This window comes from Pseudophryne corroboree, chromosome 2, assembly GCF_028390025.1.
Source record: "Pseudophryne corroboree isolate aPseCor3 chromosome 2, aPseCor3.hap2, whole genome shotgun sequence".
NCBI classification, from domain to species: Eukaryota; Metazoa; Chordata; class Amphibia; order Anura; family Myobatrachidae; genus Pseudophryne; species Pseudophryne corroboree.
The window spans coordinates 570,049,871-570,062,657 of record NC_086445.1 but is presented as its reverse complement, the minus strand read 5'-3'; the positions used below and the strand labels follow the sequence as shown (position 1 = coordinate 570,062,657).

Sequence of the window (12,787 nt, the reverse complement as noted above, 5' to 3'; positions counted from 1 at the left end):
CCGCAAACCTGGTTGATCACTGCCAGGCCTATTTGACCCCCTCGCCCCGCCGGAATTACTCCGTTGCGGGGAGGGATGAGGGGACATTGATCCATGCGGCAGCGCTGCGCGCACACGTGTGCGCGCGACGCCGCCGGAGCCGCGCGTTGATGCGCGCGCCAGCCGTGCGCGCGCCCCAGCGCCTCCTGGAACACCTGCACCCAACGATCCCGCACTGGGCACCTCATCGGGCCCAGGCCGGATCGCCGTAGCCTCTGCTGCTCTGCCAGTTCTCCCCCGCCGCGTGGACCTTGCAAGCGGCCCTGGCAGGGGAGACTGGTTGAAGGACACTGTAGCGGTAGCCGGGCGGCGTCCAGCGAGGCGCGCCAGCGCGCGCCCGCGGGCCACCGCCGCCCCAACGCCCGCAGCTGAGCCCGGAGGTGAGGACCGTTGGTCCCCTCCCTCCAGGATACCAGACCTCCGGGCCGTTCCCTGCCGCCCACCGCGGCCGCCAGTAGCCTCACTCGCGACCGCAGTGCCGCCGGATGAGCGCGTCCGGCGCCGTGCATCCGACGGTCCCGCGGTAGCCCCAAGCCCAGACACAGCCTCCCCCGCACCGGAGTTCCCGGCCCCGGGTTCGGCTTCGCTGGCCTGATAACGGGCCGGGGCGCCTGCAGAACGACGAGGGCGGCTGGAGGCCATCACAATATTTGAAATATGAAAGGGGAAAACGATCTGCTAGGCAGACTTACCCCAAAGAGATTCAAGCAGCAAAGAGGCCTAAAATGGCCGCTGCAGTCTATATATATACCTCACCCTCCCCTTTTTCCTAAGGCTGTACTACCTCACTTCTGGGTACACCCCCTCACAGGATGTTTAACCCATTCCTCTCCTATGCAGTCAATTCTTTCTCCATTAATGAGAGTACATGGCCTGCACTTAGCAAGCAATACATGTTCTCACAAACTGTCATGTGATATAAACGGTACTGCCACTAAAAGGCACTTCTATAGAGAATAGCCATACACTGATTACAAGTAGCTATGGGCTGGCAACATTGATAGGCAGCAGGCTTTGTCAGTGGATATCTATTACCTAGCAAGGCATTAGGAGGCTCATTCAGGTGCAGTTGCAAAGCGGCTATTGTACGCACATCAGTCAATGTTTTCTACTAAACATGTGTCTGAGACACAGTGCGCAGGCGCAGCAAGTGATTTGCGATTGTGGTCGCACCAAGGAATTACTCGCAATGTGACAGGAAGACAGTGTTTGGGGGTGGTAACGGGGATTGGTCGGGTAAACGCAGGCATGTCATGGTCGTTCAAACAGCGTTTTCTGGGCATGCATAAATTAGCAGTTGCGATCTTACTTGCTACTGGAGAGTTCTCTGCATCCCGGGAGAGCAGCTCAGCCTGCACGTCTACAGAGGCACTCAGACTCTGTGACATGTTCCGATTTGCAATGATGGTACCAATGCAATTATACACTGTTGGACGGAAACGATGCTACTGCAGTGGGCGTCCCTATGCTCAGGTTAGCTTCTGCCCATATTAGCATATAAAAGCAATTGCATACAGCAAAAGATAGCAACAGCAGCAGCAAGAACAACCACAACTGAATGAGCCTCTATTTAACTGTAGGATGGGGAAATTGCTAAAGGTTAATTTAGAAGGAACTAGCATAAGCTCAGAGGAAGGAAGGTTGACCAGTGGAGTACCTCAGAGATCAGTTCTGAGTGCTTTGCAAGCTACTGCAGAATGGGCATGATACATGTGTGGTCAGCAGGCCGTACATGCAAAGAAGCACTCCAAAGGCACAAAACAATTGAAAAGACTATTAATTTGATCACTTCATTTTGTTCACATTGTTGGGACGTTCGCCTTACATGTGTTTTTTGATACATTCATGCAAATGTTAAGTCAATCTCTCTGTGAAGGCTTTGGGGGAGGCTGAGGGTTGCAGGGAGATTCAGGGGATGGCAGGGAGAGATAATGGATGACAGGGTGTGGCAGGAGGAGGAAGGTGGTGAGAGGGGGGGAGAGCACAGGGTGATGGAGAGGAAAGAGGAGGCAGTCTGTGACACGGGTAGGCAGTTTGTGACAGGAAGAGACAGAGGTTGGAAGGGAGAAGCAGGAGGAGGCAGTTGGTGATAGGGAGAGGCAGTAGGTGACGGGGAGGCAGTTGGTGATAAGGCAGTGGATGACAGAGAGTAGAAGGTGACAGGAAGAGACATAAGGAGTCAGTTGGTTACATGAAGAGGCAGTGGTGTGCAGGGAGATGCATTTGGTGATGGGCGTAGGCAGTTGGGGACGGGGAGGCAGGAGGTGGAAGTGGGTGACAAATAGGCAGAGGGTAATAGGGGGAAGTAGTGGGTGACAGGGAAAGGCAAGAGGAGGCAGTTAGTGATAGGGAGAGGCAGTTGGTGACAGGGGGAGGTAGTGGGTGACAGGGAGAGACAGTGGGTTTAATTAATATGTGTCACCTGTCCCTTTTTAATTTTAGTTAATGCGTGCTTCAATGAATTCATGCCACATGTCCCTTACATGTTTAATCGAGTTGTGAGACCTTTCCTCCCCCTGCAACATATTTCATTACATTTTGCCACTTGTCCCCATTATATAATACATTTAGTTTGTCCCCGTTGCCCCCCCCCTTTTTTTTTAACCCTCTGTCTTCCCTTATAGAATTATTGAAGACCCTTTCATTTATCTTACATCTCCTTCATGTAGTTGCTGCGGGTCGAGAGATGTTGCCTGTCTGTCACACTCACTGGAGGCAGTGAGTGATGTAGGAGGCTGGGTTGGGCATATGTCTACCCTTACCCCCCAACCCTCCCTTCCCGCAGCCATATCCCTAACCTTACCCCCCACCCCTGCCCAACCACCGCAGCTTAACTCCAAACCCTCCTCGGAGGTGCCTAACCCTAATCCTCCTTTACCCGCAGTCTAACCCTATCCCTCCCCCCACCGCCTAACCCTAACCTCCACACACACTCCCCGAACACCCCCCCCCCACCCCTGAGGATTAGGACTGAGGACTCCCGGCAGGGATCGATGGATTCCAGCGTTCGGGACCCCGGTGCCAGCATTTCAGTCAGTGTTGGGATGCCGGCGTCGGTATTCTGAATGTCGGTATCCTTAATGGATCCCCTAATGAGACATAACAGAGAGCTCATCCCTGCTTTCATTGTGGATCTTTGTAGGTAATCCAGAGTTTTATGGGTTTGAGGGTATGACTCGCAATATTTATGAGGTTATGGCTTATCTCACACATTGTAACCTATGTAATGCAACTAAGATAGCTGCCTTGTCTGGTACGCCAGTGGGTGGAACTAATTCATATATGAGGGCTCTGCCTCTAGCTATAATACAATGCAACTTCCCCATTTTGTGTAATATCTGCTATTCCACTTAGTGTAACCTATGTAGTGCGTCCAAAATGGCTGCCTCGCCTGGTACCTTTCTTGGGTGGATTATGTAACCTGTGGAATTTATAAATCAAAATGGCTGCACCTTTTAGTTCATTCTGCCCGATATCTTCACTGTGGGGGCTATTCAGGTTTGTTAGCAAACCAAGAAAGTTAGCAATTGGGCAAAACCGTTTTGCACTGCAGGTGGGGCAGATGTAACATGTGCAGAGAGATTTAGATTTTGGTGGGTCATATTGTTTCTGTGCATGGTAAATACTGTCTGCTTTCTTTTTACAATGCAATTTAGATTTCAGTTTGAATACACCCCACCCAAATCTAACTCTCTGTGCACGTGTTACATCTGCCCCACCTGCATGGTTTTGCCCAACCCCTAATTTTTTGGGTTTGCTAACAAATCTGAATAAAGCCCTATGGGGGTCATTCCGACCTGTTCGCACGCTGTGGTTCTTCGCTGCGGTGCGAACGGGTTTGGAATGCACATGCGCGGCGTGCGCATTGCGCACACGCGTCATTACCCAACGACGCTGGTTATGAAGAAAGTGATCGCAGCCCTGCTAAGCTAAAATACACTCCCCCATAGGCGTGGTTTAGTTGATCGCACCAGCAGCAAAATGTTGCTGGCTGCGATCAACTCGGAATGACCCCCTATGTTCACTGTTGTTCGGTTTGTTTTTTCGGACTGTAATTTAAACCTCTGCTTTTTTTTGATGCTTGTAAAGTGACTTTGAGTCCTACTGGAAAAATGTGCTATAGAAATAAAATTATTATTATTATAAAAAGGATCTTTTCTAAACACTTCTTAACCAGTTTAGGATTACCTCTTTGTTAGTTTCAACTCTTCTGACTCTCGTCTAACGTTTATGCTTTAAATTAATACTAACAGTCATTTTACAGGCTGTGTTTGAAAAATAACAGGAGCTGATTGGTTGGTCTTTTCTCTCCACTTTATCTCTCTCCAAGCTTTGATTAGTCTCCCCCAATGTGAGCCCTGAGGGTACGATATCCCATTAAAAGTACAGGATAAAGCTTGATTGCACCTGTCTGATGTAGTGTAGAAATCGCATCATTTTGCTGGGAGCAAATGCTACAGGGAATGTGCCTTCTTCCGTAGTTGTCACTCACGTACCTGGCATGCAGTCACCAAGGAGTGCCCTGATTGTGTGTGGTATGACTAGTCGAGAGTCAGCAGGTCAGCATGAGAATGTCAACAGGGTCATGTCTACCCATGTGATATGACACTATGAACTGTCGACATTCATTTGATCGAATACCCCCTGATGTGCCTGCCTGCTTAAATAAGATGATAAATTATTCACAATTGTAAATCTTTCATATAGACCTCTAAATCCACGCATTGCACCGTAAATGGTAAAAGGTATATAGGCACATGATATCACATGCCCTGCACTTCTGTAGTTTCTGCAATTGACTTTACTGCAAGTGACAAATACATGAGTCATAATTTCATATATGTGTTAAATAATCAAAGACACTTGGCACAAAATAACATACTGTGACGTAAAATCACATGACACAACATAGGTTTTCTCAATTCACTTCCAGAAAAAACATATATGTCCAAAGAATCATCTTATTATCTGTAAGAAATAAAAACAGAATGAAAAAAAAAAACCAATGAATGTGTTGAGGTTTATGCAGATGTTGTTCACACATTCCTGTGAGTGTCACAATAACCAGAGTTTAGTGATGCTTCACAGAATATACACAGGAGTGGCTTAAGTAATTGATTTAATTGCTTTCAATTTCTCTAAATAAAAGTATTATTTCATTTACTCTAAATATAGTAATATAGAGATAAGGAGTCTTTTGTGATAACATTTGTGCCTGTTGTGTTTGTTTCATAAGTTACATAACAGAGGTGTTCCTCATCCCTCTGACGCAGAGATGCCTCGTATATAAAATTGGTGATGATGTTCTGGGCTTATCCATTTAGTATTGGGTCTATGGACCTGATTCTGAGATGTATGTCAATGCTGCCGCGCCTGCCAATTTGTACTGTACACAAATAAGCAAAGATTGTAGCTGCTGGGATTTGTATTGAGGCACCCACTGGTTGCGTCTCTGAACCATCTCTTGTATAGAAGACGAAACCATCGGATGCACATTGGACATACGTCAAGCTCTTGAGTAACCCTATGGTTGTGCAGCATGGCTACTGGTAGTAAGACGCCAGAGCCCACTGCCACGACTTGACAGCGGCCCCACTGATGCACCAACAGACATCCAGCTGGGTGGGCATTTGAATCAGTGCTCCACAGCTGATGTGTTTGTGGGTGTACGCAACAGAAAGACTTTTGCTATCAACGCTAACAATAATATACTGCAAATCTGTGTGTATGTAGCAAATAAAATGGGATTATGTTGATAGGCAGCAAGCTTAAATATATCGGGTGTACACACCCACCAATCAACTCGCTTGCAGGGCCGGTATATCATCTAGTGCAGCAGTTTTCAACCGGTGTTCTACTTTCCGCCAGAGATGCCCGCCGCCACCCACCAGAAATGCGTGCCAGGCTGCTGCCACCATCGATAACCAGCTTAGGCAGCGCTGCACTTCCGCAAGTGCTGGCCCATGACCTATGGTGATTCATAGGGCATGCACTGCACGTCGCATTCCCGCCTGGAATACCCGCCCGCCTACTGCTGCCCCGTGCTGCCTGGTCCCATCTCAGCACTCCTCACTTCTCCCCGCTGGGAGGGAAAGATTATTTTTAGGTTACTGTTGGGGGGCAAGTGTGTGGTATTACTATGGGGGGCAGGTGTGTGGTATTAACATAGGTGGCAGGTGTGTGGCATTACTATGGGGGCAGGGTTGTGGTATTACTATTGGTTTTTCCACTGATATTGGTAGCAGAAAGGTTGGGACTTTCAAAAATGACTGTGCAAGAGATCTTGACAAATGAATTAGCGATGCGAAAGGTGTGTGCCCGATTGCTTCCCAAGGTTTTGACTCATGATCAAAAAAACAAGCGTGTGGCGATTTCCTGCAAACCTTTGGAGCGTGGGCAAAGTGAGCCTAATTTCTTTGACAGAGTGATAACAGGTGTCGAAACTTGAATCTTTGGTTACGATCTGGAGACCAAAAGGCAAAGCGCAGAGTGGCACACACCATCGTCACCTCACCCCAAAAAGGGCCGAATGAGCAAATCAAAGACCAAATCCATGCTCATTGTCTTTTTCGACTCGAAGGGTGTGGTCCACAAGGAATTTCTACCGACTGGCCAAACTGTCAATGGTGCACTTTACACGGGAGTGCTCAATCGGTTGAGAAATAGGGTCCTCCGCATCCGCAAGGAGATTGCCACTACCTGGGTCCTCCATCACAACCATGCGCCAAGTCACACATCGCTGCAAGTGAGGGATTTTTGGCCAAGCACAACGTGACTACACTGCCTCAACCATGCTACAGTCTAGATCTAGTCTCGGGTGACTTCTTTTTGTTCCCCCGGATCAAACGCGTCCTGAAAGGACACCGTTTTCAGACCGTAGACAAAGTGGAAGCGCCCACGACAAGGACGTTCCGGTTAATGCCTTCCAGGAGGCGTACCAAGCTAGGCAAACATGCTGGCAACAATGTATCGATGCTCAAGGGTCATACTTTAAAGATTATTACCCCTATGTATCTAAAAGTTCAATAAAAAAATTTTTTCCCGGATTTAGTCTCATTACTTTCCGGACAGAGCCTGTATATATTATATTTAATTAAAAAGAAACTGATGGTGTGCCTTGGCAATTTTAAAATCTTGTTTAGTGTGCCACGGGTTTACAAAGGTTGAAAATGACTTGTCTAGTGTGCACCCAGCATTAATTAAACTCATTATTGCATTGTTGGTTGGAGGGCATACTATTTAATTTTAATCCCAATCAACCTGTATTGTAAAATGATTTCAAAATATTGTGTTTATCTGTACTCCAAACTATACCTCCAAACATTTATACAAAATTAGCCTTGCCCCTCATGTGACCAAGCCCCACCTTGAGCCTCCCAACCTCCCAGATTGATTGCCATATTGGAGGTACACTAATTAGTCTGTTTTGTCAAAGTAAAAACACACAGGGCCGGATGTAATGCCGCCCGAGTTCGGCGGCTGTGTGGGATGCCGGTCGAACTCGGACGTTTTTTTTAAGGGGCAATCATGTACAAGGCAAAACCATGCCTTGTAAATGATTCCCCCTTTTAAAAAAACTTCAGAGTTCAGCCAGCATCCCACACAGCTGCCGAACTTGGACAGCATTTCATCCGGCCCACTTTAACTGTATATTCCAACCAGTGTCTCTAAGCACTTAAAATGTGAGTTGTGGCATGTGGCCTGGGATATTTACGCCAGCGTACATCCCTTTAACTATGCTGCAGCCACAAGATGAACACGTCACAGCTGCTAGAAATATTAACAAATATGTATGTATGAGCATGCTTCACAAATTTATGAGATATTTTGCTTTGTGGTAGAAGAAAAGTTTCCTCTTTGGACAGGCTGTGGCCAAACATTTGGCCTTTAACTGTACTGAAGACAGCAGGAAACCTTAAGAGAGTGTAAAAAACTGATAAGAAAATACAATACAGTAGCTGCTAGAAACCAGAGCAGATTAAATCCATGGTTACTGTTGCCAAATCAGAGACTGTCATCCTGGGTTGGATGTAAGAAGAGAGGATGGTTTCTCCATCCATTTAGGCACACTTCGGATCTTTGGGCTTTTGGCCTCATAGATTAATTAGGGTTTTCAGCTGTATGGGTATGTTAAAAAGGCTGTGAGCTGTGCCTGGTAAAAACTTCTTGTATATTTTTTTTATTGAGTTAGGATTATCCTGTGTATAGTTAGTGCCGGATGGGAAGGTATTTCATTTGATGTTTTTTTTCTATGTTTTGTACAATAAAACGGGTTGAAGCAAGTTGCACCAAACCAACAGGCTTGTGTGATATCTCACCTGCTCCATACTGTCATCTACCCCAGGAGATGATACCTGTTCTCCTGACCCTTTTACAAAATATAAATGACCACTATATCATACATCACTTAATGAATAGCATGCTACAGACTCAAAATAAACATTACTTGCCCCAGGATTCTTCACTTGTGCTAGTTATGGCACTAATAGTAAGATACACTGTCTTTATACTTTTTGAATGTCATAGTTGCTTCACCTACAGTGAACTTTGATACTACTAGTTAATGTTGAGGCCTACCCAGTGTCTGCCTTTATGTAACTTTATATTTGCATGTATTAGTCAGTGTGGAAGTTACTTGCTCTGAATTGAATTTTTACCCATAGGTCCCAATTATTGGAATATATGGGGGGACTTCAATTGCGGGCGAAGGGTGCAAATTGCCATTGCTATGGTGTTTAAACTCCGGCAATGGCACCGCATCTCGCACCCCTCGCCCATCCGGTTGAATCCCGAATTTGCAGAAAAGTGCTCATTAAACTATGGGGAGCGAGCAGTTTTCTGCAAGTTTTGGCTGCATATAGTGCAGCTCTTGACCGCGGTGATGTCTGTGCCTACAATTGAATTCCCCACTATGTCCCTTATGGGTAAAAATAATTGTATCACAAATCAGTAGCAACTGATATTAGATGATACATGACAATACTAAGAAACCTTTCTCAGTACTTACTTTTTTCTTCTAGGAGACATGTTGGTCCTTGTGGATTTCCATGGACAGCTTGAAGATGAGTTAACCATCAAAGCTGGTGACATATTAAAAAATGTGAAGAAAACAGGCGAGGAAGGGTGGCTAGAAGGAGAGCTCAATGGGAAGAGGGGAATCTTCCCCCAAAGTTTTGTCAAGGTACGAAAATCACAGAGCACAAATACTCGTTATGTTGATCAATGAAGAGTACTAGTAGTAGTATTACCAGTAGGTGCCACCTCCTAGTGAGTAAGTGGTGAGACTCCGAGGGGTAAATTTACTAAGATGGGAGTTCTATTTAAGATAGGATGTTGCCCATGGCAACCAATCAAATTCTACTTCTCATTTATCTAGCACCTTCTACAAGATAATACCTGAAATCTGATTGGTTGCTATTGGCAACATCCCATCTTACATAGAATTCCCATCTTGGTAAATTTACCCCCTAGGGTGCCCAGAAGACTTGGAAAAAAAATGTTTCCCTTTCAGGCAAAAAAAGGCTGTAAAATGTGGATTTCAGACCAGTTCTGGCAGTGGTGAAAGATTTGTGGCAGAACTCTACAGACAAAATATCAATATGATAGGTATTATGAGTGCTGCATTACTGAAGACTACATAAAAACTGAGAGGCCCATGTCTTCAATGTTAAGAGTAGAAGTTGCCACTAGTGCCTATTTTTTTTTTACAATTATTATGACTTTGTGTGAGCATACCACACAAATATTGTCTCGATTATTCCATAGAAGATTCAAGAGATAATAACTGCCGCTCCAAATTAAATGAATGAAAATGGAGACTAAATTTGTAAAATGTAATTAATAAACAACTGTGTTGCACTTAGAAGACCACACAAATTCACATTTTGACACATAAACAATGAAGGTAGAATACATGGTTAACAGGTGCGGTTTAACAGTGGAGTGGGCCCCTGTGTAGACTCCGTGCGGGCCCATTTATATCTGTGGCACGGTAGACTCAGGCATTGTGCTGGTGACTGATATCATGTGCAAATCACCAGGAAAATGGCCCTGGACCATTTTCCAGGAGATTTCTGCTGCAGCACTGATGCGGGACTCAACACACACTGCACCCATTACAGATACGCCAATTATGAAAATGTCATTATTACATCACCATCAACTTCATTATAGCTGCAGTATGAATGACAAGCTGCAGTGATTGGGGGCAGCAACCTGGGACTGTTCTACAAAATGTGGGCAGTTCCAACGGTCAGTCTGAGTAAGCTTCGGCCTACGCAGACTGGCCGAAGGCAGTGACCATCTTAGGATGCAACACTCGGATTGCGGATTAATGCAGGAGGCATCTATTTCATGGTATCCGGACTCCAGGTCGACACCAAAAAGGTCGACACAGCTTAGGTCAACGCCAATTGGTCGACACACCTTAGGTCGGCATGGACAAAAGGTCAGAATGGACAAAAGGTCGACATGGACAAAAGGTCGACATGAGTTTTTCACATTTTTTCAATTTTTTTAACTTTTTCATACTTTACGATCCACGTGGACTACGATTGGGAATGGTAACTGAAGCATGGCGAGAAAAGCGAGCCATGCGAGGGGACGCGGTGCACTAATTGGAGTTCCCGGTCACTCTACGAAGAAAATGACACCCACAAAACATAAAGAACTCATGTCGACCTTTTTCCACGTCGACCTTGTTCATGTCGACCTAAGACGTGTCGACCAATTGGTGTCGACCTACGGTGTGTCGACCTTTTTGGTGTCGACCAGGAGTCCCAGACTCCTATTTCATACAGGCACCTCCTGCTGCATTTGCATTTTATTTTTACGGTATTGAACAGCCACTTCCCTGCTCCTGTGCAATACTGTGCAAATCTGAATCAGGCCCACTATACCAGCCCACTCTGCAGAGCTTCAAATGCTCTGAAAATGTACCTGTTCATCACAGGCTACCAGCCCTCCTCACAGTCCTAACTCATGCCCTCTGTCCTAATTACTTATCTTTTCCAAGGTCACCTTTCACTTTCCCCCCACTCCACTGTGAGCGTTTAGTGACAGCGTCCTACAGTGTGTTATTGTCACCCTGCACAGTCTGCTTACTGGACACTGGCTCACTGACTGCCATTATTACTATCTGTCATTCATTTGTATAGAGAGCACAATGGTTGCTTTCCCTGTACTGTCTGTGTGAGTTTATTGTATTATTTGTGTGTTTTACTGTTAGTTGCCTGGATGCTGTCAGGACACTTTGTTGCATCTGATAAATACATTCTGATAATAATAATAATAATAATAATAATAATAATAATATATTACTGTTGTTTCTAATTGTAAAATGCAACAGAATTTGCTGTACTATATAAGAAACTGTTAATAAAAAAATGAATAATAATGTGTCCTCATACACCTTTGCTGCAGTCAGGTGTCTTTTTTGCTTCTTTGTCCTGAAAATGCATCTTAATGGCAATGCAATGCGATTAGGATGCATGAGGGAACTGTGCTGATTAATTTGATATATGTCACTTGTGTATCTGTGAGCGACTGAAGGTGGGTACACACTAAGCAATGTGCTCCATGAGCGACATCGCCTAGTGTGTCCCCCTCCAGGGCCGGGCTGCCCGACGGCGGCCATACATACTGTGCGATATTGCTAGCGATATCGCACAGTGACGTCATGCTGCAGCTGTCCGGAGCACGCAGCTTTGGTCAATGAGTCCAATTTGAGCTGCATGCATGGCTGCTCATCGCTCGTGGTTTACAGCGTACACACTAGTCGATGTAGTAAACGACGTTGCTCAGGAAGGGTCAAAATGAGCAGCGTTGTTTACTTTTTCGACTAGTGTGTACGAACCTTGAGTCACTGAATCTGCGTACATAGTGCTACAATGTAGCAGCTGCAGCTCTTTTCCAATACAAGTCCAGTTATGCTCTGTATACAGACTCAGTCACACTATATATACAAGTATAATATATTATATTAATCAGCACAGTCTCCTCATTGCGTTTAAGATATATTTTCTGCAAAAAAAAAAGATGCCCGACATTAGCAGAGCTGCACGGGATCTGCGGGAGGACTCGCACCAGGAATCTCGCACTGCATTGTGTATTGAGGCTAGGTGTATGAGAACACATCTGTGTATACACAAACATACATCCTTTGTTACATTAATGGTAAGCAGTAGCTTATTCTATATTGCAAAACATTATACACAATTTTCATAGTAGTGACCATTTAAAATAGGATTTGATATACCTGTCAGTAAATCCTTTTCTCGTAGTCCGTAGAGGATGCTAGGGTCCATTTAGTACCATGGGGTATAGACGGGTCCGCAGGAGCCTTCGGAACTTAAGACTTTTTTACAGTTTGAACTGGCTCCTCCCTCTATGCCCCTCCTCCTGACCTCAGTATAGGAACTGTGCCCGAGGAGACGGACAAACTTCGAGAGAAGGATTTACTTTAAGCTAGTGGCGAGATTCACACCAGCTCACACACCTTCAACCATGCCGCACAACATGGCATACAACTCAAGCACATGCCAACGGGCATGAATAACTTTACAGCAACTGCTGAACAACAACTTAACACGTGATAACTTGTGCAAGAAGAAATGATAATATGCTGGAAAAAGGAGCACTGGGAGGGCGCCCAGCATCCTCTACGGACTACGAGAAAAGGATTTACCGGTAGGTATATAAAATCCTATTTTCTCTAACGTCCTAGAGGATGCTGAGGTCCATTTAGTAC

The 12,787-nt window shown here is 45.5% G+C and overlaps 1 protein-coding gene across 3 annotated transcripts in view; it reads left to right on the top strand.

Moving 5' to 3' along the window:
* SH3D21 (SH3 domain containing 21) overlaps positions 1-12,787 on the top strand; it is a 228,756-nt gene that overhangs the window by 8,871 nt on the left and 207,098 nt on the right. For all 3 annotated transcript variants that reach the window (XM_063954398.1, XM_063954394.1, XM_063954397.1), the window contains exon 2: positions 9,060-9,220. In XM_063954398.1, the coding sequence (XP_063810468.1) occupies positions 9,060-9,220 (161 nt within the window). The remainder of the gene's footprint in view (positions 1-9,059; positions 9,221-12,787) is intronic.